Source organism: Loxodonta africana, chromosome 21 (genome assembly GCF_030014295.1).
Source record: "Loxodonta africana isolate mLoxAfr1 chromosome 21, mLoxAfr1.hap2, whole genome shotgun sequence".
NCBI lineage: Eukaryota > Metazoa > Chordata > Mammalia > Proboscidea > Elephantidae > Loxodonta > Loxodonta africana.
This window is the reverse complement of record NC_087362.1, coordinates 74,485,587-74,511,137: the sequence shown is the minus strand read 5'-3', so window position 1 is coordinate 74,511,137 and position 25,551 is coordinate 74,485,587. Positions and strand designations below refer to the sequence as shown.

Sequence of the window (25,551 nt, the reverse complement as noted above, 5' to 3'; positions counted from 1 at the left end):
GTATAATTTTACCACACATGTGAAAAAATTTAAGCATCCAGAAAAGATAAAAACTTAACAGGTAAAGATGGTGAAGTTTTTTTGCTTTATTATGATATTGACTTTTAGTTTTGTACTTTAATTAGGCAATTGGTAAAAACATTTTTTTTCTTTAAGTTCCCCATCCTAGAGGGTATAGAAAAAGCAAGGAAATACATGATCACTTCCCTTAGAAAGCTTAGAATCCAACTGAGAACATAAACATATTCTACAATATAGTGATGTAGTTAGCAGTGAATCATAAGTATCAATTTCTTAAGACTTTTTGAATTAAGGAGCTTTTTTTTTGGTGGTGAGCTATGGAAACCCTGGTGGCGTAGTGGCTAAGAGCTGTGGCTGCTAACCAAAAGTTCGGCGTTCAAGTCCACCAGGCACTCCTTGGAAACGCTATGAGGCTGTTGTACACTGTCCTATAGGATCACTATGAATTGGAATCGACTTGATGGCAGTGGGTTTGGTTGGTTGGGTGGGTGGTGAGCTATGGCTGCTAACCAGAAGGTCACAGTTCAGATCACCAGCAGCTCCTTGGAAACCCTGTGGGGCAGTTCCGCTCCGTCCTGTAGGGTTGCTGTGAGTCAGAATCGACTCAACAGCAATGGGTTTTTTTGAATTAAGGGAGTTGCCATAAAAGCAAGGCATATTGGCCCAAGGAAGGGGCTTGGGAAAGGTCATTTGTCCCTTTAAACTTGTTATATGTGTCCTCCCCTTGGTATTTTTCCCTAGTCTCTTCCCCTTGAAATTTAACACTGAGCCAAATGAAGTTGAAAGTGGCCTTTAGAAAGCATTGGTGTATACAGAAATTAGGAAGAAATGCAGAAAGGGAGGCGTGGTAGTAATTTGATCCTGTAATTTAAATACCGTGTAAGGATTTTTCATTGTGTTTTTGCAGTGAAGAAACAACTGGCGATATCAATGATTCCATGGATTTTGTACTACTCAACTTTGCAGAAATGAACAAGCTCTGGGTGCGGATGCAGCATCAGGGACATAGCCGGGACAGAGAAAAAAGAGAGCGAGAGAGACAAGAACTGAGAATTTTAGTGGGAACAAATTTGGTGCGCCTCAGTCAGTTGGAAGGTGTAAATGTGGAACGTTATAAACAGGTTTTTATCTTTTTACTTGTTACCTTTTTTTATGTAATGAGATACAAATCGAAACCTGATTTTTTAAATGTAAATATTTTTTATTAACTAGCATTGCATTGAAAACCACTGTCGTGGGTTGGAAGACTCAGGATTATCAAAATACTAGTTTTCCTGACATTGATCTTTGCAGGCAGTGTAACCTCAACCAAAATCCCAGCAGGCTTTTTTTTTTTTGTTTTGTAGTAATCAATAAGCTGATTCTAAATTTTATATGAAAAAGCAAGGAACTCAGAACAGCCAAAACAATTTTGAAAAAGAACAAAGTTGGAGCACTCAAGCAACCAGTTCAAGGTTTACTGTAAAGCCACAGTAAGATATTGTGGTATCAGCAAAATGATAGACACATGAGTTATTGAGAGAGCCTAAAGCAGGGATCAGCAAACTTTTTCTGTAAAGGAGCAGATAGTAAATATTTTTTGGCCTTGTAAGCCTGTGATCCATCACAGCTACTCAGCTCTGAAGGTGTAGTGTAAAAACAGTCACAGATGATATGAAGTGAATAGGCATGGCTGTGTCCACTGAAACCTTGTTTGCAAAAACAGGCAGTAGGCCAGATTTGCCGATTCTTGGAATTGACAGTCCAGGTTAGACCTGCATGTGTATGATCAATTATTTTTGACAAAGGTACAAAGGCAAACTTCAACAGATAGTTCTGGAACAGTACAAAACAATAAAAACCAAAAAACAAAAACCTTTGACTCATCCCTAACGCCATGTATAAAAACTCAAAAATAGATCATAAACCTAAATGTAAAACCTAAAACTATAAAACATTTAGAAGAAAATGCTTATGACCTTGAGTTAGATGAAGATTTCTTAGGACCTAAAAATAAACACAAACCATAAAAGAAAAAAAAAAATTGTTAAGGTAGACTTCATCCTAAACGATTTTTAGTTTGAGACACCTGTGAACATTTGATCTACAAATGAAGTATGTGAGAAAAATCTGTAATATGATTTCCAGGTTAATAGATCAGATGCATTTTTAGAGGACTGTCTTAGGATTTTAAAAATAGTTTAACTGTTGGTTCTGTTTTTTCTCTTTTAGATTGTTTTGACTGGCATATTGGAGCAAGTTGTGAATTGCAGGGATGCTTTGGCTCAAGAATATCTCATGGAGTGTATTATTCAGGTAGTAGGAACATTTCATTTTTCAAAGGGACCCATTTTACCTTTTATTAATTTTCATTGTTTTGAAAAAATCTTGACAGAATACAAAATATGCTTTCCCGAGTAAAGAATTTTCCTTTCTCCACCTAATAACTTGGTCTTTGTATTGGTGTGATTTTTTTCCCAAATGTAGGAAAGGATAGTTCCAGATTTTCTGGGTCTCAAATTAGCTTTATTCTAATGGTAGGTGTACTTTGCATAATGGAATATTTCCATCTGGGCTTATGTTTAGTGAGGCTCAAGAGTAATGTACAGTTGAGTCTTGTTACCCATGATAGGACCTGTAAAGTCACCACAAATGCTGAATTAATGAACACTGAACCAGTTCTGGAAATATAGGATTAGGTTCCTGGGCACACGTCTTCATCAACTGATCAGTACGTAACTCTGTCTTATGTGAGTTTTGCTGATTAAAGACACCTCATTTAACATATGGAGCCCTCGTGGCACAGTGGTTAAGGACAAACAACTGCTAACCAAAAGGTTGGCAGTTCAAATCCACCAGCTGCTCCTTGGAAACCCTATGGGGCAGTTCTGCTCCGTCTTACAGGATTGCTGTGAGTTGGAATTGACTCTGTGGTAACGGGTTTGGTTTTTGGTTTGTTGTATATGTATTGTTGTCTCGTTAACATTGAACTCCTGACCAAGAGCACTATAACTCATGCCAGAATGCAGCTTATCTAACATATACATTTTCTTTGTAAGGCACATCACAGCCTTCCTGTACTTAGAGGAACCCTAGCCAGCACCTCAGCACCGTGCTTGGGGGCCATTTTAAACATCGAAATCACCTACAAGAAGCTTGAAAATGCCAAAAATGTGGCATTAAATAGATGGTGAAAAGGGCACTTGTTCAGAGCAGGAGAGCTGAAAAGAAGAGGCAGGGTCACCTTGTTGAGCCTCAGCTGGGAGCACGCGCTGCTCTCTGTGTGTCCACAGACGACCACAAAAGGGCCAAGAGTATTGATTTGGGGCTTACAAATGAATTCTAGCGAGCAGGCCAATTTGCAAATATGGAATCTGTGAATAATGAGGATCAACTGCGGTTGAGTTTAGTTGTAGAAGATTTAAAGTGATTTTTTTTTTTTACAAATAAGAATTTTAAATACTATAAATGAGCCCAGCATCTTATATGAAATACTTTGGCTTACATCAATCAATAATTACTTGATTTTCAGGTTTTCCCTGATGAATTTCACCTTCAGACTTTGAATCCTTTTCTTCGGGCCTGTGCTGAGTTACACCAAAATGTAAATGTGAAGAACATAATCATTGCTTTAATTGACAGGTAAGAGCTTAAAACACTAGAGGGCATAGTGCTCGGCCTTGGGAATCATGGATTGAAAACATTTTCGTGGATTATTTGATTCTGGTACCTTTTTATTAAATCAGTGACTTTAACGTAATTCGCTACAAATAATTTAGTTCAGTAGGTCTGAATATCTCCTGGGTGCTTGCCTCACTTAGGTGTGGCCAAGGGTTAGCTTTTAGCTGTGCAGGTGTCTGGATAATGAGTGTTGTTAATCTGTGACATTAACTGACATTTAAAGACATTATTGTACATACCCATCACTTAAATCTGACAAATCCAAACATCAGTGAAGAATAAAACTTGTTTTTTATTGTGATGAAAGTTATTTTTCAGTGCAAACTGATCTGATTGAATCTTTTCCATTGAGTAGCCGTAGATATCAGGTATTGAGAACGTTCACTCTGTCCTCAGAACATTTTCTTAAGAATTTTTAAATATCAAATATGTTTAGTTAATCTCCTTTAGGTTTGAGTTTTATTTTTTTAGCCATTGATGTAAAGGTGTAAAACCTGGCCTTTGATAATGGCTTTACCGAGTGACTGCTTGTCACCGTGCTGAGTGGTAAAGCAGCCTACTTCTGGGTACACACATCATTGTCACTATGAAACCAGAAACCCAAGTGCAGATTTCCTTCTGCACATACCTTTTATTATGTTTTAAATATCTAATTACTAATTTTGAAGTCTGAGATTCAGACAACAGAACTCTTCAAATTATCAGCTCAGTCCTAGGCAGGCAGAGTTCGGTACTAACTGGGTCTACTCTTAAAGGAAGCTACTAACTGGATTTTCTGTGTTGAATGTAGTGTCACTTAGCCATCCCTGTCAGTAGTGATCCTCTGTTCACAGCAAAACAAGCATACACCCGTGGCTGGGACAAGCAGGTCATAGTCATGGCTGTGCTGCTGGGAATGGGACAGATGTTGTTTGCAGTAGTTTCAGATTCGGAGGAGAGGAGCAGCTTCACTGCTTCTGGGAACCCTGGTGGTGCAGTGGTTCAGTGCTACAACTGCTAACCAAAGGTCGCTATGAGTCGGAACCGACTCGACAGCAACAGATTGTTACTACTTTTAGAACTAGGTGTGTTTCAAACTTTACAGTAGCAAAAATACGGTATCTTAAAACACTCTGTATTTTTTATCTTTTAAAAAGTTTTATTGTGGTAGAACACGTTTTTTACCTCTTAAAGATTAATCATGGCTGTTAAATACATTTGTTACTTTAATGCATTTTTAAAAATATATTGTTGAGAATATACGCAGTGAAACATACAGCAGTTACTGTTTGTACACGTTCGATTCACTGACATAGGTTACATTCTTCAAGCTGTGCAGCCACTGTCACCCTCCTTGCCTGAGCTGTTCCTCCCTCATTAACAAGGTTCCTGTCCAGCCTTTCGAGTCGCTTTTATCACTGTGATCCCATAGAGATAGTTCTTAAAAGAGCATGAAGCTCAAGGCAGACTTTTTTTTTTTAACCCGTTAAGCTAAACTTTTGTTTGGTTTTAAGAAGACTTCAGGGATATTTTTGGCTTAAGTTTTAAAGATTATCTTAGGGCAGTAGTTGCAGGGGCTCATCCAGCCCACGTGACTCCTGAAAATCTGGATTCCATGAGAATTTGAAATTCTCTTCTGCATTTTCCCTTCACCTTCACCTTTAATGCTTTCTATCTGTGCATGTCGTACCCCTTCATTAGGCTTCAAGGAGCTTGGGGAAATCGTCCTGTTTAAATTCTGTTCAGTGTGGTGAAAAGTGAGAAAACATGAAGGCATCGTGGGCAGAGCTGTTTAGAGGGAGTGGACATGCTGTGTTCCCTGTCCTCCTTGGTGTTCCAGGAGAAATACTCTGATGGTAGAAAATGCAGAAAAAGATAAAGTGTCATCCATGATCTCACTACCCAGCTCCCTGTATCTTTTCAAATAAAGATGATTTTTCTGCTTTAGATTAGCTTTATTTGCTCACCGTGAAGATGGACCTGGAATCCCAGCAGATATTAAACTTTTTGACATATTTTCACAGCAAGTGGCTACAGTAATACAGGTTTGTATGGCTTTTCTCCTAAGCACTAGAAAGTTTGAAACTTCTCTGCTGGTAGATCCTTTTGTCGTGTTTAAAATAAATGTTATGGTTTTCTGAACATTCCAGTCTAGACAAGACATGCCTTCGGAGGATGTTGTGTCTTTACAAGTCTCCCTCATAAACCTTGCCATGAAGTGTTACCCTGATCGTGTGGACTATGTTGATAAAGTTCTGGAAACAACAGTGGAGATATTTAATAAGCTCAACCTTGAACAGTAAGTCAAAGTTACGTTTTTGTAAAAACCCTCAGCACATTGTAGTCCCAGATTTGCTTTTCTCTCCCAGTTTCTTTTTGAAATGTCTGCATGTGTCTTAAGTGTATTAGGTCGTCAGGCTTGGTGCCAGTCAGGACAGAAAGTGGCAGCCAATTATATGGTTTTGTACATGGATGGAGTAGTAGCATTCATGGACCACAGCAGTCTTCAGGAGCTGCTCTCTCCATTTCAAACCCATTTCTATGTATGAATGAGTTTGTTTTTCATTTGCTAAGGGAACTGTGTATATCAAGCAGTATTTTATAAGAAGTGGTTTCCAAAAGAAGAATAAATTCTGAAAAATTAGAGGTCTGTACGTATAAGGTGTAGAAATTAAATTGGTTTAAAATATTTTTCTGTTTTGAGCTTTGATTTTTATTGCAACAAGGAAAGTATGATATTCTGTTCCCTCCTTGGAGCTTCCTCACTATGCTGTCCTAGACCCATGGCGTCCTTCAGCGGCCGCTGTGGGCAATTCTGACCCTGTTACCTTTTTCTGGGTAGTCTCCTTACTGCCTTTGCACCCTCCGGTCAAGCCAGGCCCCCACTTTCTCTCCGTTGTTTATAATCTCACATAGTCTCTCTCCTGTCTGTCTCCCTCCCAGTGGCTCAGCTGCATTGGGCAAATTTCTTCTTTTACCTATTTTTACTCCCCTTTTTTCTTTTGGTCACTCGCATTTTGTGGGAACTGAAAACAGTCCAGATTTTGAATAATAAGTGTGAGAGAAAACTTCAAATGGTGTGTATCTGTACCTTCTCCCACCAAGCGAGTTTTAAAGTAAAATTAGGCAAAATAAAGAGTTAGAAATCCTCATCTCTGAAGTCTTATAATGTCCGGATATGCTTTGGCCCCTACAGATTGCTTCCACAAGCTACTGCCTTAAATTCTATCTGCTTTTTCTTAATTTCCGTTCTCTGACATAGAAAAGAGGAGCCCTGGTGGCACAGTGGTTAAAGCACTTGCTGCTAACCGACAGGTCAGCGGTTAAATGCACCAGCTACTTAGCAGGAGAAAGATGTGATAGTCTGCTTCCCTAAAGATTGAGAGCCTTGGAAAGCCTAGGGGGCAGTTCTTTTCTGTCCTGTGGGGTCACTATGAGTTCGAATCTACATGACAGCAGTGGGTTTGGTGGATTTTGGATGTAGAAAAAATAGTTTGTGTTTTTCTGTTTTGTTGAATTGCAGTTTTTGTATGGCTTTTTTCTTTCCTATTTTCACCATGAATACTCAGTACTTATTGGGGGCCCTAGGAACAAAACAACGCTTCGAGTATTTTTCTTTGATATGTTGTCGAATTCTAGACAGTCACCTTAACTACAGATTGCCATCTGTCATGAGTTGGAAACTATTATAGTCGGCCCTCTGTATCCATGAATTTCACATCTGCGAATTCAACCAGCCATGGGTAGAGAACATTTAGGGGGAAAAGAAAGTTCCCAAAAGCAAAACTTGAATTTGCCACGCACCAAGCAAAATCCATGGGAGTGAAGTGATGTGAAGGCAGTCTGTGCTGCAGCCTCTCCCATTTCACAGGTCCTCAGTCTCTTTGTGGCCCTCATTGGAGCATTGTTTGCGTCGCATCTTGTCCTTACCCGTGCACGATACGGTACAACAGCTGTTTACATATCACCAACGTTAGTATTAGGTGTAATGGTAAGTTCTCAGAGGTGATGTAAAGTGTACGGGAGGACGTGCATGGGTCATGTGCGGATGCTACGCCGTAGAGTCATCGTGAGTCAGAAATGACTCAACAGCACCTAACAACAATGCCATTTTATATAAGGGATTTGAGCAGCCTCAGATTTGGGTATCCACGGAGGTTCTGGAACCAGTCCCCCTCAGATACTGACAACTGTATATCTTGCTTTGTATCAACAGTAATAACTGTTCAGGTAGGCATCTTTATCCTTTTGGAAGAAGGTCACTGGAGGATTTATGGATAGTGTGATTTCGCTTGAACCATTTCCTTCTACATGTAAATGAAAATTGTCAAATTTTTATGAAACAAGTGCTACTTGTATATGCAGAGTTCATTTTTTCATTAAAGGGCTGCTGTTTTTCATTTTGTAGTATTGCCACCAGTAGTGCAGTTTCAAAGGAGCTCACCAGACTTTTGAAGATACCTGTTGACACGTACAACAATATTTTAACAGTTTTGAAGCTGAAACATTTCCACCCACTCTTTGAGTACTTTGACTATGAGTCCAGAAAGAGTATGAGTTGTTATGTGCTTAGCAACGTTCTGGATTACAACACAGAAATTGTCTCTCAAGACCAGGTAAGGGGACACCAGCATGCCTGTGTCAGGAACTGGAGTCACCGTCATTACTTTGTGAACTGGGAACCAGGGCATGAGGTGGGAGGGGAGGGGAATTTAATACTTAAAAAAAAAAAAAAGTTACAGGTAGCTTATTTATTATGTAAATTAGAATGGAGATGTGTGAAAAACAAATGATAAAACACGTATAATCCCATCAAGAAGAGCGTAACTTCTGTTAGCTAATGCTTGATGTCTCTTTCCAGACGTTTGTCTCTGGATGTTGTATGTTGACGAGGTACATACACCTTCTTAGAAATGTTGTCACTGGACACCACTAGAAGCACTTTTGACAGTGGCTTTATATGCTGATGGAAAACCTGGTGGTGTAGTGGTTAAGAGCTTGGCTACTAACCAAAAGGTCTGCAGTTCAAATCCACTAGCCGCTCCTTGGAAACCCTATAGGGCAGTTCTTCTCTGTTCTATAGGGTTTGCTGTCAGTTGGAATTGACAGCAGTGGGTTTGGTGTTTTGGTTTTATATGCTGATGGTTTAACCCCACTGGGTTTCCTGTTCCCTGTTTACAGGTAGATTCGATAATGAATTTGGTATCCACGTTGATTCAGGACCAGCCGGATCAACCTGTAGAAGACCCTGATCCTGAAGATTTTGCTGATGAGCAGAGCCTTGTAGGCCGGTTCATCCATCTCCTGCGTTCCGAGGACCCTGACCAGCAGTACTTGGTAGGAGTCAGCTCCTGCTGTTGCCCTGCGTCAGCTCCTAGTGAGGAGACATGGAGGAGCACTCAGGGTGCTCCAGTGCAGCTTGTGGTCTTAGTCAGAAGGTTTGAAAACAATTGCAATTGAATAAAAGATTCTGTAAGTGGCACGTATGGGTTTTTACTCTCTATAAATGCTTCATTGTTTGTATACAACCTAAAACCCATTGCTGTCGAGTCTGTTCTACCTCACGGTGACCCTGTAGGTCAGAGTAGAACTGCCCCACAGGGTTTCCAAGGCTGTAAATCTTTACAGAAGCCGACTGCCTTGTCTTTCTCCCAAGGAGCGACTAGTGGGTTTGAGCCTCCAGCCTTTTTAGTTAGCAGCCGAGCACTTAACCAGTGCGCCACCAGTGCTCTTTGTTTGTAAACAAGTGAGAAACAAGTCAGTTGCTCTAGTGTCTTTTGAAGACTTAAAATGAATCTTAAAGAAAAGCTTGTCCTCCTTTAGTTGGGTATGTCAATTAGTCCATGTTCATTTTCTTTTTGAACCCTGTCACTTTTAGAAATGTTCAGTTATTTATCATAATAAATTTTATAAGAAGCATCATCTTTATATTCACTTGTATTTATGTTTGTAAGGTTTTTAAATATAAGTTATATTTGTTTGCCGCACTGGAAACGTATAAAAAGACTAAAATTCAAATGCCTTTTTCTTAACCTTTTTTTTTTCCGAAAAAGAATAATCAAATGAGATTGTGTCTTCCTTTAAAATTAAAAACCCACTGCCATCAACTTGATTCTGGCTCATAGCAACCCTATAGGACAGAGTAGAACTGCCCTGTAGGGTTTCCAAGACTATAAATTTTTATAGAAGTAAGCTGCCACATATTTCTGCCACAGAGCAGCTGGTGGGTTCGAACCGCCAACCTTTTGGTTAGCAGCCAAGCGCTGTAGCCACTGTGCCACCAGGCCTCCTTCCTTTATCGTTAGTCCTCAGTAAATGTTTGTGAAATGAGCAGAATGTGTTGCCTGAGTAGGAGTACTAGCTGTTGATACTAGGTAATTCACTGTAATGAAGGGTCCACGGATGATGGCTTAATTACTGTTCTGGCAAAGTTGTTTGACCACTGTTGGATGCGTGAGGCGAAGTGCTAGGCTGCTGTAATGAAGGACACCTTTATTTGAGGGCAAGATCTGATGCGTTCTGCTGACTTTCTTTGTCTCAGTTGACACTCTTGTCCTCCTTCATAATTTGTGTGCTAAAATAAGAGGCTGATTTCTGTTGCCGTGGGTGAGTCTTTCAGCTGGCTTTGTGACCAACATTCTGAGCGCTGTGCACTGTGTGATCTATACACAGTGAGTGGCTGATTGCTCAGGTGTTTTAACTGATTCCTTTATGTTTTTGTGTTTAATATACCAGTTTTTTTTTTTTTTTGTATGTATGTATATATATTTTGTTGTTGTCACGTGCCATCCAGTTGGTTCCAACTCATAGTGACCCCACGTACAACAGAATGAAACACTACCCAGTCCTACGCCATCCTCATGATCCTTCTTATGCTTGAGCCCATTGTTGCAGACACAGTATCAATCCATCTCATTGAGGGTCTTCCTCTTTGTCGCTGACCCTCTACTTTACCAAACGTGATGTCCTTCTCCAGGGACTGATCCCTCCTGATAACATGTCCAGAGTATGTGAGACACAGTCTCACCATTCTGGCTTCTAAGGAACATTCTGGTTGAATCATACCCATTGCCATTGAGTCGATTCCAACTCATAGCGACCGTACAGGACAGAGTAGAACTGCCCCATAGGGTTTTCTAGGGCATAATCTTTATGGAAGCCGACTGCCAGGTCCTTCTCCCATGGAGTCGCTTTTGGGTTTGAACCGCTGACCTTTTGGTTAGCAGCCAAGTGCTGTGTATATATAGAGAGAGAGAGGCATTCGTGTGTTTTCAGTTTCTGTTGTGTGCCTAATGCAGCAGTTAGGAAGATGCCTTCCCCGTGTGCCAATTGGACATGCCCCTGTGCAGAGGTCTCTTCTTGTCTCTTTACTAGATCCGAGAAATTCAGAAAACCTGAATATTTCACACATCTTTCGCATGCATTCTGGTTTTCTTGTAATTTTCTGAAACAACCAGGCATTTGTTTCACAGTGGCTCTTCTGAAGTGTGTTGGCATTTCCCTTGACGTAAGTGGTCCTGGTATTTTTCTGAATTAGGTGGGATGATAATGCCAGCAATATGCACGTAGCTGTCTTTGTATCATAACCATAGCTGACACTTTCTGAGCACATGCCTTGTGCCAGGTCCTGCTAACACTTCAGTATGATCTTACCTGATCTTCCCGACAACCCTCTGAGAAGAATAGTAAACCTGTGAGAGCTGAACGTGACGGGAATGCCTCGTTTTTCCCATCTTGCAAGGTTTCTGGCTTTGGCAGGGTGTAGTCTTACCAGTTTTCTATCCCTCCTTTTAGTGGAAATATTTGAGTTTTCCTTCTCTGACAGGTTTCTGCCTTACATGGGTTCCAGCTTTTGTAGGTTTTACTGTATAATACTCCCGTTTTTCAAATGAAACACGTTTAAGAGAAAGTAAATAAATTCCCCAGGGTCACACAGTAGTAAGAATCTACTTTAAATGTAAGTCCGTCTTATTTCAGAGCCTGTGCTTCTTATCAACACAGCATACTTGTACAGGTGTGTATGAAGATAGATTTGAATCTGATCTCTGCTCATGACTAGTTGTGTAACCTTGGATAGGGTACGTAACCTCGCCGAACCTCAGGTTTCCACACTTGTAAAACGGGATTAATACCTACCTCTGGGTAATGGTGATGACTTGGCGAGATTAGAAATGTGAAGTATGTACTGTTAAGCCTGACACATCATATGTAATAAAAAACAGTAGCCATGGTGAAGATTAGAGCCCTCGATTAATTTTATAAATGATTAACCATAGTACTGAAAAGATATGTGATTTTTTTTTTTTTTAACGGTCAGATTTTAAACACAGCACGAAAACATTTTGGAGCTGGTGGAAATCAACGGATTCGCTTCACACTGCCGCCACTGGTGTTTGCAGCTTACCAGCTGGCTTTTCGCTACAAAGAGAACTCTAAAGTGGTGGGTTTACTTTGAGTATCAACACTGTTTTTCCTTTCTCCTCACTGTGTGTGTGCTAGTTTTTATTATGGAAAACTTCTAACGTATACAAAAACCGACAAGAGTACAGTGAAAACCCAGTTTCAGTAACTGCCAATTCGTCACTCATCCTGATGTAAGTGTTCTAACAGTGATGTTCATAGATCCCATACCAGCTAAGGGATCGCATAAAAACATTTGGAAATGAAAGATTAAAGCGGTTTAAATCCAGGCTAGAACTTTTCCCCTTCCTGTGTTTAAAAATCACTTACGAGACATTGATGAATTCGTTACAGAGTAGCCCAGAATGTTTTAGTCTTTATAAGAACAATCTCATTTTCTTCTAGTACTTTGTTTAAAGTACTAATTCTAAAGTGATACGGGAATCTTCTGCAGACATTGCAAGTACTGAACGGGTAAGACCTCCTTTAAGTTAGCTTTCCCTCAGGAGGGGGCCCGGCATTGTGTAGCCACCTCTCCTCTAAAGGCATGTAATTGAATCATTGCATGAGTCGTGTGCATTTTTTATGAGCTTATTCATTTTACAAACAAAATCACAGCTTAAGTCTTCAGGGGTGTAGTTTTGAAGAACATCCCTCAGTTTATTATGAGTGAAAGTTGGCCAGTCAGGTTTATTTAAAGAAACAAATCCCAGTAAACTGAGTTTTCTAACAACAGGGAGGAGAGATTTAATCAGCAGCCCTGCCAGCACGATATAGCTGTGTTTGGCCAGTTTTTATCAGGCCAGCCTCTCTTTCACTCCCTTTTCCAGCATCTCATGGGTTGATAACTTGCTACTGTAACAGTAATGATAGCAGCTAGCATGTACTTAGTGTGTGTACACCCTACACCAAGCTCTGGATGCTTGGATTCTTATATTTAATCCTTGTAACAAGGCTATGACTGTTACCCTTTTTTTTAAATGGAAAGACTGATTGATACTTTGATTGCTTTCACAAGAAAAAATGTGGATGGTCAAATATATAGATAAAATATTTAACCATGGTAATTATTACTACAACAGTTAACCTTTTTAAAAATCAAGTTGGCAAAGAGAAAAAGAAAGTTCAGCATTGGCAACGGTGTGATGAAAACTCATTCTCATCTATTTCTAGTAGTGGGAGTGTGAATTACTACAGTCTGTATAGAAAACGCTGGCAATACGTGACTAGAGCCTTAAAAGATCCAGTAATTCCACTTCTAAGAACTTGTACTAAGGAGACAGGTCGGATAAAGCTGTGTGTGTATAGATCATGCATTATGGCGCTACAGATTATTTCCAAAAGGAAATAGGGAATAGTTAAATGAATTACACTACATCCAGTTTGTGTAATATTTTGTAGTGTTTGAAATGTTTTCATACAACTTTTAGTATCATGAGGAAGATTGTTTTGACAAAATAAGTGGGAGAAAAAGAAGTCGGATACAAATTATATGCAGTAAGAGCCCAGTTGCATTGAACTCTGATTTTCAGTGTCTTTTAGGGTAGATGACAAAACCATACACGACGATCCCTGTTACATTAAAATGCGTATTTATATTTGCATAGGAAAAAAGAAAAGATGATAACACCGGAATGTTGCCAGTGATTTTTGCTGGGCAGTAGATTTAGGGATGATTTTAATTGTTAAATTCTTTCGTGTGTTTTCCCCAATTTGGGAATGTGTTACTTTTCTGATCAGAGAAAACAAACACCAAAATATGTAAAAGCTGCAAAGCCGTTACTCTCCAGTGGATGTTTGAGAAGACATCCTGTCTGGCTTACCTTGTGTGTCCCATACATAAGACGTAGAAGGAAGGTGACAGGAAACCTGTGAGCACACCGCCGTGACCACCTTCACTGTGTATTCTGTTGGACATTTTAAATAAAATGGATATTCTCGAGTTTAAGGTAATTTAAAATATTTTTTCTCGTTTTAGGATGACAAATGGGAAAAGAAATGCCAGAAGATTTTTTCATTTGCTCACCAGACTATAAGCGCTTTGATCAAAGCAGAGCTGGCAGAATTACCCTTACGGCTTTTTCTTCAAGGGGCTCTAGCTGCTGGAGAAATCGGTTTTGAAAATCATGAAACAGTGGCATATGAATTTATGTCCCAGGTGATGATCCATTCTCCTTTCTGAGTTGTTCAATGAGTTTTGTTCAGTTCAGTTGCTTTTCTGTAGGTAATGGTGCTAAGTCACATGAATTTATTCTTCACCACCTTGGAACCTTTTAACACTATAGTCATATCGACTGGCTAGAGCAGCAGAATTTATCAGATGCTAATAAAATCTGAGATTTCCAGGTGTGTCATGGTGAAAGTGTTTCGTGGAAAAAAAGTTCCGTCGTCAGTGGAAGCTGCGGGCTACACAAAATTGAAACAGGTTTCTTTGTTGTAAGACTGAGTCGTGAGCATGTTTGCCATATCAGCCATATCTTGTGCCTCCCCGAGAGAGGGTGCAGCACGTTCTGATCGGAGGGGTCTGCAGTGTCTCCTAGGAGGAGGGTGTGGTGGAATGCATTTTGGACAGTGCCGGAGTGGATGGCAGGTCCCTAAAGTCCCTTGGGCTTTGTGTCTGCCAGGCCTTTTCTCTGTATGAAGATGAAATCAGCGATTCCAAAGCCCAGCTGGCTGCCATCACCTTGATCATTGGCACGTTTGAGAGGATGAAGTGTTTCAGTGAAGAGAACCACGAACCCTTGCGGACTCAGTGCGCACTCGCTGCGTCCAAACTTCTGAAGAAGCCGGACCAGGGCCGGGCTGTGAGCACCTGCGCGCACCTCTTCTGGTCCGGCAGAAACACAGACAGAAACGGAGAGGAGGTAAGGCAGGAGTCTCCTTGACCACGTTGCAGGAGAGGGGATCATTAACAGGGAACAGCTGCCGTGGCCTGGTGCCTGGGGCAGGGGGGACATTTGGAGTGCTTGGAAATCTGACCCCCCAAATTGTTTTGTTACAAAAATGGAAGTGGGCAGTAACACATTGAGAGTCTCATCCTGAGGTGAAACCCCCACTTTGAGGATATTGTAACAAAGCAAGCTGATGCCACTGCCCTTTGTTTTTAAACACAGTTATGTACTTGAAAAGGGAAGGAAAGAAGAGCATTTAAATTTGTGTTCCTTTAGACCGTGAAGAGGTGCTGTAGTGTCGTGTTTGTTTCCTTGTGTGAAAACAGGACTTTTGTGATTCATTAACCACTTTAGTATTCCCCCCACCTCCCACCATTTTTTTCTAGCTTCACGGAGGCAAGAGGGTAATGGAGTGCCTAAAGAAAGCACTAAAAATAGCCAATCAGTGCATGGACCCATCTCTACAAGTGCAGCTTTTTATAGAAATTCTGAACAGATATATCTATTTTTATGAAAAGGAAAATGATGCGGTAAGTGAACTATTAGAGTGTTTACTTTTACTTCTACTCCCAGTGACCCTACAGGACAGAGCAGAACTGCCGCATAGGGTTTGCAAGAAATGGCTGGTGGATTCCAGCTGCTGACCTTTTGGTTGGCAGCAGAGCTCTTAACCACTCTGCCACCAGGGCTCCATTAGAGCATTAGTGAACTAATACGAAAATGTTGAGTTCTGAGAGCATAAAGGTGGGCTGTGGGTTTCTGCCCTGAATCTGAGGCCTATCCTCTTGCTCTAAGAGTTACCAAGATGTTTCCAGTTTTTGTTGACTTTGCGTTCTTCCTTCTCCAAATCACTCTACTGTGTTCCTCTTTTTAGCGCGAGTTTGGGGATGTGTGTGGATGGTGCAAGTGGTTAACATGCTTACCTACTAACAGGTTCCAGTTCACCCAGAGGTGCCTTGCAAGAAAGGCCTGACAATCTACTTCCAAAAAAGCTGTCATTGAAAACGTGTGGAACGCAGTTCTTTGACACAGGTGCTGTCAGAGTCAACTTAGTGGCAGCTGGTTGGTTGGTGGTTGAATGCGATTGGCAATACAGACTACTCTTACTTAGATTTGGCTTTCACTTGGATATTTATCACTCTTTTCATGGGCCTTGTGTTATGTGTTAACAGCCTCTTCATATTTGGGTTCTTTGTGACCTCTGTGAAGGCAGGGATCATTCTGTATTTGCTCACTTCATCTCCAGCTGTTCTGTAACAGAGTGCCACTCATGTCGGTGGGTATTTTGTAAATATCTTAATTAGTGAATGGGTGGACAAATGGAATTCCTTTGCCCAGAAACTCAATTTTATACCCCCAAGGTTTATTTTGGAACTAGTTTTATGTCCATTTTGCTTTCTGTCAATTTTACATTTGTTTAGTGAGGTTTTCCTGGGAATTTGAATTCTCAAAATTCATCTTTACCGGAAGGCAGAGAGCACTTTTGCTTTCTTTGTGTGTATTGAATTGATCTGCTTTATTGTGTACACTACTGTGATCCAGTCTCATTGTTCTCAAATGGCCAGAGTAGGTGAATGTCTACCCGCAGCTCTTTATTGCTCAGATTTTCCTCGGTGATGGCAACCATGTGCCCTGTGGTCTTTTCTTGCCGAAAAACAAACTGCGCTGTGTAGAAGCCGTTTCCTTTCCTGCTCTTAGAGTCGATACGTAGAAAAGGTTATTGTTCTCCTACTTCCTTTTTTGTTTACAATGTCGGCATTTGCAGAGTGCACCTACTGGTTTCTTTCATTCTCCAAAATCCTTATAAATGCCCTTTGTAATTTTGTACTGTGAGGAAGGAAAGACTAGCCTTGTCATTGGGTTGTTGATTCATTCTTGGACAAATACTGAATGCCTACGTGGTGGCAGCTGTGTGACATCTGTGGGTACAGAGGTGAACAAGAGAGGTATGGTCCTTCCCCTCATGAAACCTAGAAGTTTTCACTGAACAGTCTTGACCAAATCAGTTCTTCTCTCTAATGGAAGACTAGTTACGTACAAGAAAATTCTTACTTCTTTTGCTTAGAGTATTAACATAAAATAGTCACTTGTCTGAAAAATACAAAATAATTTTAAAATGCCCAGTAGTAGGCTGACTTGACATTATGTGCAAGTTGAGAACAATTCCTAAATGCATTGTCTTTTACCAGAACAATATTGGTCAAGATGTAGGTTAAATAAGTTTGTGTTTTTGTTCTTCCATCGGTTCATGTTGATTTGAATTTTTTTATTAAGGTTTTATATATATACACACACACATACACATATATATGTACGCATGTATATATATAAAACCAATAGTTGTTGCTCCAGCCGGCAATCATGTTCTCATCTCTCTTCTCGTAGTTACTGTGGTGACTGATATGAGTAGCACAAGCTCCTCTGAGCAGTTTAGTGAATTACTTTTTGTGGCACACGCTTGATCATGAAATTGTACACACTCTTTTATAGGTAACAATTCAGGTTTTGAACCAGCTAATCCAGAAGATTCGAGAAGACCTCCCAAACCTTGAGTCCAGTGAAGAAACAGAACAGATTAACAAACATTTCCATAATACCCTGGAGCACTTGCGCCTGAGGCGGGAATCGCCAGAATCTGAGGGGCCAATTTATGAAGGCCTCATCCTCTAAAACACAGACGGGCTCACGTTCTCTCCATTTACATCCAGCAAGGGTTTTCCTGTACTAGTTTCCTGTCCGTAGATGGTGCCTTTCAGAAACGCTGAGGTAGGTTTCCCTTTCTTGCCCGTCATGTGGTTTACCTAGTACCTCCAGACTCTCACCTTCAAGACCTTAAGAAAGTTATTCACTTCATAAGTGTTCGGGTCTGTCTGACCACCCCAGGTAGCATGACTGATCTGCTATTTAAAATTCCCGTGATCTGTTCAAAAAAAAAAAAAAAAACACTTATCTTGGCTACTAATGAAGCTTTTCTCTCCTTTTTTTCTGTTTTTTTCCCCATTGTTGATTGTGTAATTTTTTTCATTACTGGGGAGTACTAACCCAAAAGTGTCTGTCTCTTTGTTCTCTAGTCCAGCCTGAGATAATTCAGAGGAAAGGAATACTGTATGTGGAATTTGGCTTGGGCTTTTCCCTAAATGCAAGACGAGGCCATGTGTAATATTTTCTCTAAAACTAGAATATATTAATGCATGTTTGAGGATTTTAGAGCACCACGGTCAAAACCAGAAGCTATATTTTGCATATTTGGACTCAGCTATCCGTTGAGAACTTTTGTTGTCGTCTGGGCGTATTTATCAAAATAATTTTGTTCTGAATAGTATAAAGTAGAAAATTTGTGATCTATATAATTTATGTAAACCTACCTTATTGTAAATTTAGGGGAAAATGCATTGCACAGTTAATGATTTTTTTTTTCCACCAGTGAAACAATAAAGTTGCTATTAACAATTTTGGACATTTTGTGCCTTCCATACTGTTTTGAGTCATAAAAGGAACTAGTAGAATATGGAGTTTAGTAAACATTTTCATGTATTCACAGAGTTCACTCGTTCGACTCCAGTTTTCGGCACATCGTGAGCAAGGCCCTAACTACCCTGCAGTCATTACTCCCACTTGCTTTCCGCAGCCTTACTCTGCACAGTGAGTCCACATTAGCTCCAAAAAGGCTCAGCACCTGTTATGTAACAAATTATCCCAAAACTTGGTGTCTTAGAAAAACAAGTATTCATCTCACAATTTCTCTGAGTCAGGAATGTGGGAGCTGCTTAGCTGGTGCTTCTAGCTCAGGGTTCTCATGAGCTTGCAAGGTGGTGCTGCAGTCATCTGAAGGTTTGGCTGGGGCTGGAGGATCTGCTTCTGTGCTTTCTCACATGGCTGTGGGCTGGAGGCCTCAGTTCCTCTCCATGGGGGCCTCTCTGTAGGGCAGACTGAACGTTCTCATAACATGGCAGCTGGCTTCTCCAGAGCGGGTGATCCAAGAGAGAAGGGAAGGAGGAAGCTCAAATGCCTTTTCATGACCTAGCCTTGGAAGTGACTGTCGTTTTCACCTTACTCTGTTAGAGGAGAGTCACAGAGTCCAGCCTACACTTCAGGTAAGGGGTGTCGAGCTACACTTGAATGCAGAAGTTGCAATTCTCCACGCCTCACCATCTGCCCACCTGATGATAGTTCTCTAGCACGTGGTAAGTTTTACAAGAGGAAATGTTTCCAACGTTTCAAAGTTAGTACCATTAAAAGCTATCAAGCATGCCAGGCTTTTCTGTGGTACCTCTTAGTCCAGCAAGGCTTTTCTGTTCTTTGCAGGTGTTAATTTACCATGTAATCCTGATTATACGTTTATAGATTAGAGGTTGACATGTCCATTTTATTCACATGATTCATGAAATACAGCTGAAAAACTAAAGAGATGATTCAAGGAAAATACTCAAGTTTGTGCTCAGGAGAAGAGGAGGGTTAGAGGTAAAATAATATCTGTATAGGGTGTAAAGTATTTCACATTCTCTGGGTTGATGGGAAGAAACCAGGTTTAAAAAATAAGCCAGAGATCTGCTAATAGTCATAACTTACTAGCTGCTTTATTGAACAAAAACTGATTGAGCACCTACTATATACCAGGCACAATTAGGCACTGAATATAAAGATGAACAAGATATGGTCCCTAGCTTCAAGAATTCTTATCTGACTTGAAGAAAGACCAGCTGTTGCAGATATGATAAAGGTAGACCCAGGAAAGCAAAGAAGAAAGGCTTTCGGGAGTTGGGGGGCATGAAGACAAGCCTGGAGTGGATTGTATGAATTCTCACGGGACTTCACAGTTAGTCTTACTGCCGATTTAGCCTGAGTGAGGCTAATGCTTGACCTGAGTCTTCATATTTAACGTATTTACCGCTCAGAGTAGAGCTTGAGGACTGAAGGCAGTTAAACTCTTAACTATCTGTGAATGAGTACAAAAAACTAAGCATTTAGAAACGTAAAGCAACGCGACAGTAATTTTAGTCAGTTGAATCTAATTATAAAAGATTTGAGCTTGTATTTTTATGTCTGCTTTTACCCCCATTGTTCTAGTAATTTTTATCCTACAGCAAAACCTGTGGGAGCCAGAACTCAACGGGACTGCCTTGTTTTTCCAGGTCTCGCAAGTTTTCTGCCTTTGATAGGTGCAGTCTTAACCACTTTTCTGTCCCTGTTAGTGGAAAATACTTGAACTTTCCTTCTCTGACAGGTTTCTACCTTACACAGGTTCCGGCTTCCACAGGTTTTATTGTATCTTAGAAAAAATACAAGTCCGTAAGAGATTTGGGGGGGAAATCCTTCTCAGATGGATAGAAACACTGAGCCAGAGGGCAGACTTGGTGCTCAATGGCATTGAACCCCAAGATGGGAGCATATTCCAGTCAGGAGGATGCATCTTGGCAGGTGGTTGGAGTTGGTGACCCTTTCTTTCTGAGATGTCTACTGAGGCAGGACATTTCTGCCCTCCGTCCCTACATCCCCATTTAGGAATCAGTGATTCTAGAAATCCAGGTGATGGCTGCTTCACCTACAAACTCATGCTTCCGACAGGTCCTCAAGCCATCACCCTGTCTGTCCATGAAGGGTCCTGGTTTGATTGTAGGCTAAGATACCTATCGGTGCAGCTGAAAGAGGGAGGCATCTCACTTGCTCAGGCATCACAGAGTACTCGGAAGGAGAGTAATGGGCGGTTGTAGTGAAGTTCACGTGCGCTGTAAGAACCATTGAGGAGAGTAACTGGGGGTTGTAGTGAAGTTCATGTTCACACTCAGAACCATTGAGAAGTCCTCTGACAGACATGGGGGTAAATGCACCATCAAGGGCACTGAGGGGATTTACACCAAGTCTTGGTTTCGGAGGGTTCTTCTATCACACCTGCTTTCTCGTTCTGGGAATCCAAGGGAATATGTTCAGGTAGAATGGAACTGAAAGGATTTCCCAACGGAATTGACTTTGATGATGGGAATAGGAGACCACATGCTGTGAGTGAAAGGTGAGGGGATCTCTGAAGAAGACAGCCTTTCTGTTTGCTGGGGTCGGCCCTCTGAAGGGTTCCCTGATATAACCTGACCCTATGAATGCCAGTAAATTTCCATTAGCCCTTAAACTAGCCCAAGCCAGATTTGGCACTTGTGACTGCTAATCGACACTGGACGCAGCAACAGGTGGAATGAATCAGAAGAAAAATCACCTGGACGCTATTCCAAAGCAAGAGGTCTGATGAGAATCATATCACCTCCTGTCTTCTGGCCGCCTTCTAGAATTTCCCCTTCCCGGTATGCCTAAGTGGCCGCCATCTTGCTGCCCAAATCACGCTTAAGTCCTGCTTCCCTGTAGCTCGGTCTGATATGAGGAACTTCCTCCCAGCTCCTTGCTCTGCGCATTGCAATAATGTTACTTTCTCAAAGACCAGTGTCCAGATAATTGGCAAGTCTGAGTGTGCTGGGCAAGGACCCACCTTCCTAGGTTGGGTAACACGGATGGTTAGCTGACCTTGAACCAGCTGCCAGTGTCTAGACATTTGTTGCACACTTGTTACCTAGAGCAGCAACTTGCCCTGGTTTTGATTAAAGACCAGTTTCCCGGCCTGTGGAAATTCAAAAGTAATTGGTAAGTGGGCTGGGCTGGATCTCACATTGCTGCTCACTGCTCCAGGTCAAGTGGCAGTGTGTCAACAAAGTTGGGCCCAGGTGTCCGACATCCCTGGAGAACGGCTGCATTTTCTCTTACACTCACTGCAGTGTTTAACTAGCCTGAGGTCAGAGATGCCTGCCTTCTGGCTAAGTGAAAGGCTGTGACAAATCCATGTTCCCCACCTTGCCAGCAGAGCTGAATGTAGATAGAAACCTTTGGTGGCTTCATGATCATTGGGGTCTAATCTCTTGCATTTGGCATTTGGTACGTTATTGTGTAAATAGATTCTTCTTTCAAGCCTTATTGTCTAATTACATACACAAGGGTGATGGAAAACACTCGTAGCATACTCCAAACAAAAGGGTTGAGATCTGTTTAAACGGGTGAGCCTTATCCAAGAGTGAAGTGGGTCGAGAGGATAGTGCGTGTACATTTGGTAACATGAGCGTGATGATTTTAAACGTTAAAATAGATGCCTCTACAAGAGTTGGGGTATCATGAAACCATTTTTATCCATCATTTTTATCTTCCTACACATCCCCTGGACCAGTGCTCCTTAACCTTTATTACATGTAGAAATCACCTGGGGATCTCAGGAAAGTGCAGGTTCTGGGTTTCAGCAGGTCTGGGTGGAGCCAGAGAGTCCTAGTGCCGCTGGTCCAGCGACTACACTGTGACTAGCAAAGCCCTAGATGACACTTCCATAGACAGCAGTTTCATGATACTCGCAGGATTTTGCATCACTCATTTCTGAGATGGTTTCCATGTGTCATTGCAGCAGAGACGATGAAAATGTGAAGTGGGTAGCAGTGGTCTGGGGGCGATGCTTGTGACTCTGCGGAGTGTAAGCTTGGGTGATCTGCCAGAGGCATTTCTGTTTCATGTCCACACGAGGGTGGAGCTTTTCTGAAACTCATGTGGTAGGGCAGGTATAGAGCAGGGCTGATAGCTGAATTCAGCCCAACGACATCTCGTAGAGAGGGTGCTGGACGCATGTCCTGGGGCAGGCAGCTCAGATGATCATGAGCAAAGTGTAGGGAGCCCAGCACAGGCCAAACACACTATAATGGCCAATGACTTGGCCACTCAGCTTGTCCCCGGAAAGCCAGGTGGCTGGCCATGGTGCTGGTGATTTCCAGCCGCCTCCCAGCGCTGCAGATCCTCTCTGTGGGCCTGTGGAGGTTCTGCCCTGCCCTGTGGCTTTGGCCCCGGTGTCCATCTGCAGACGTGGTGAATCTTCATTCCCAAGGATATCCAAGGAAAGACCCCTGCCCCTGGGGGAGAGGCCCTGGTCTCTTCCTGTTCCTCCTTTCAGTTGATTTAACAAAAACTATGATGTGCTCCTTTTTCCTTGGCAAGTTCGCCTGCAGGTCCTCTTGGCTGGGCGCAGTATTGTCATTCCTCAGGGAGGCACACCTCTGAATGTCGCTGTCCATGCTCGAGATGAAGGGGGTGAAGAACTCAACCACGACAGAAGCCATCACCAGAAGTACCAGCTGTAGAAGAACTCAGCATAACATTGCCCCTAGGGCAGGATACTCTTTTTGGCTGCATACTGCCAGCTGATGATGGCAGGCCTGTAGAGGAGAAATGCTGCCACCCACACCAGGGCCATCGTGAAGATGGCATTCCTGGTCATGCCCTCTGGGCTCTGTAAGCCTCCCAGAGGGCGACAACGGGGGCTGGTGAGAGGGGAGGCTGAAGCAGTATCGCTGGGGCTGGTAGAGCATGGTGCCAGCAACGAGACTGAAAATTAGTTGTTAACAGTGTGTTGGGGCTGTGGGTGGGTTCTGTGTGCATATCAGCCACTCTTCTCCAGCCATCCTGTGCACTGCACGTAGCCTCCTCGCAATAGGAAATAGCTTCCCTCTTGGGGAAATAGTTCAGGTCTGTCCTTTTGGATGTCAGTCATGGTATCTTCACATATGAAAGCGCGCACCTTCAACACTACCCAGAACATTTCGTCCATTAACTCACTCAGCGCTCACAGATGGAGCAGCACTGCAGTGCACCATGCTTTTTCTTCCAACTTTCAAATGCCTGCTGTAACTTCAGGTGCTCAGTATTTTTAACCTTGACCAATTCAGTGCCTCCTGCTTTCCTGAAGGTGGCGCTGCAGCAGCAGCTAAGAGCAAAGGCTCTGAAGTCAGGTGGCTTGGATTCAAATGCTGACTACCACTTGGCTAGCTATTTTCCCTAGGCAACTTAACCTCTGCGTGCCTCAGTTTTTCCGTGTGTAATATGGGCACTACTTTATCTAGACCATAAGGTTGTCGTGACCCTGTGCATATAAAGTTCTTAGATACCATTCACATAAAACTCTTAGAATAGTTTCCGGCTTAAACTAAGCCCTCAAATGCTAGTTGTCACTATTCCTGTGTGTAAAAATATCCGTAAAGACAGAAGCGTGAAATAAAAATCCTTGGATTTTACCCTCCTGTATCTTCGGTGTGCAGAAAAAGTTCTTGGGATGGTGAGAGATAAGGCGGGGGGCGGGGGGGGCGGAATTAAAAAGCTCTCTGGAGATTTGGGAGATGGACGTTTCCTCCCAACTGGGCTGCCATATTGGAAGCCCTCCCGAGCGTGTGTACTGGAGCAGAACCCTCAGCTCTCCACGTGGTTCGATGCAGAACATTTAATACTGGTCCTTAGTGGAATTCACTGTGTCTGCAGTGTACACAAAGGCTCTAGTTAGGAGCTGAGACACCTTATCCCCAAGGGAGGGTCTCAGGAGAGCGTGCCCAGCACATGCTTACTCTAAGCTCCGGGCCCTTTGAACATGCCACTTTAGATTGTTTGCACTTAGAAAATGATTTTGATCAAATGGAGCAGGGATATAAGCCAATAGAGAGTGACAGGGATGGAAGATATGAGCTCCAATACAGCAATGATGGAAGTGGTTCCTTTGGGTGGGGGAAATCCCTCTAGTAATTAAAAAAAAAATTGTGTTTTAGGTGAAAGTTTACAGCGCAAATTAGTTTCCCATTCAAAAATTTTACACATAAATTGTTTTGAAGCATTACTTGCAATCCTCAAAATGTGTCAGCACTCTCCCGCTTCCGCTTTCCACCCTGGGTTCTCCGTGTCCATTTGTCCAAGGTTCCTGTCCCTTCCTGCCTTCTTGTCTTTGCATTTGGGCAGGTGTTGCCCATTTGGTCTCATATACTTGATTGAACTAAGAAGCATGTTCCTCGCGTGTGTTATTGTTTGTTTTTATAGCTCTCTCTCATCTTTGGCTGAAAGGTGGACTTTGGGAGCGGCTTCAGTTCTGAGTTATCAGGGTGTCCAGGGCCCATAGTCTCAGGGGTTCCTCCAGTTACCGTCAGACCAGTAAGTCTGGTCTTTTTGTGTGGATTTGAATTTCATTCTACATTTTTCTCCCGCTCTTCCAGGGACCTTCTATTATGATCCCTGTCAGAGTGGTTGGTGGTGGTAGCAGGCACCATCTAATTCTTCTGGGGTCAGGCTGGTGGAGGCCCTGATTCATGTGGTCCGCTAGTCCACTGGACTAGTATTTTCCTTGTGTCTTTGGTTTTTCTTCATTCTCCTTTGCTCCAGACGGGATGGGACCAATAGATGTATCTTAGATGGTCACTCACAAGTTTTTTTTTTTTTAATAATTTTTATTGAGCTTTAAGTGAACGTTCACAAATCAAGTCAGCCTGTCACATATAAGCTTATATACACCTTACTCCATACTCCCATTTAATCTCCCCCAATGAGTCAGCCCTTCCAGTCTCCCCTTTTGTGACAATTTTGCCAGTTTCTAACCCTCTCTACCCTCCTATCTCCCCTCCAGACAGAAGATGCCAACACAGTCTCAAGTGTCCACCTGATACAAGTAGCTCAGTCTTCATCAGCATCTCTTTCCAACCCATTGTCCAGTCCCTTCCATGTCTGATGAGTTGTCTTCAGGAATGGTTCCTGTCCTGGGCCAACAGAAGGTTTGGGG

The 25,551-nt window shown here is 42.1% G+C and overlaps 1 protein-coding gene across 2 annotated transcripts in view; it reads left to right on the top strand.

Moving 5' to 3' along the window:
• Positions 1-17,913, top strand: part of VPS35 (VPS35 retromer complex component) — a 28,587-nt gene extending 10,674 nt beyond the window's left edge. For both annotated transcript variants that reach the window (XM_003416340.4, XM_023555665.2), the window contains 12 exons: positions 929-1,142; positions 2,233-2,316; positions 3,533-3,642; positions 5,609-5,705; positions 5,811-5,959; positions 8,069-8,276; positions 8,842-8,997; positions 11,978-12,100; positions 14,039-14,218; positions 14,685-14,924; positions 15,338-15,481; positions 17,442-17,913. In XM_003416340.4, the coding sequence (XP_003416388.1) occupies positions 929-1,142; positions 2,233-2,316; positions 3,533-3,642; positions 5,609-5,705; positions 5,811-5,959; positions 8,069-8,276; positions 8,842-8,997; positions 11,978-12,100; positions 14,039-14,218; positions 14,685-14,924; positions 15,338-15,481; positions 17,442-17,621 (1,885 nt within the window). In that variant the 3' untranslated portion in view covers positions 17,622-17,913. The remainder of the gene's footprint in view (positions 1-928; positions 1,143-2,232; positions 2,317-3,532; positions 3,643-5,608; positions 5,706-5,810; positions 5,960-8,068; positions 8,277-8,841; positions 8,998-11,977; positions 12,101-14,038; positions 14,219-14,684; positions 14,925-15,337; positions 15,482-17,441) is intronic.
• Positions 17,914-25,551: the final 7,638 nt, after the last annotated feature.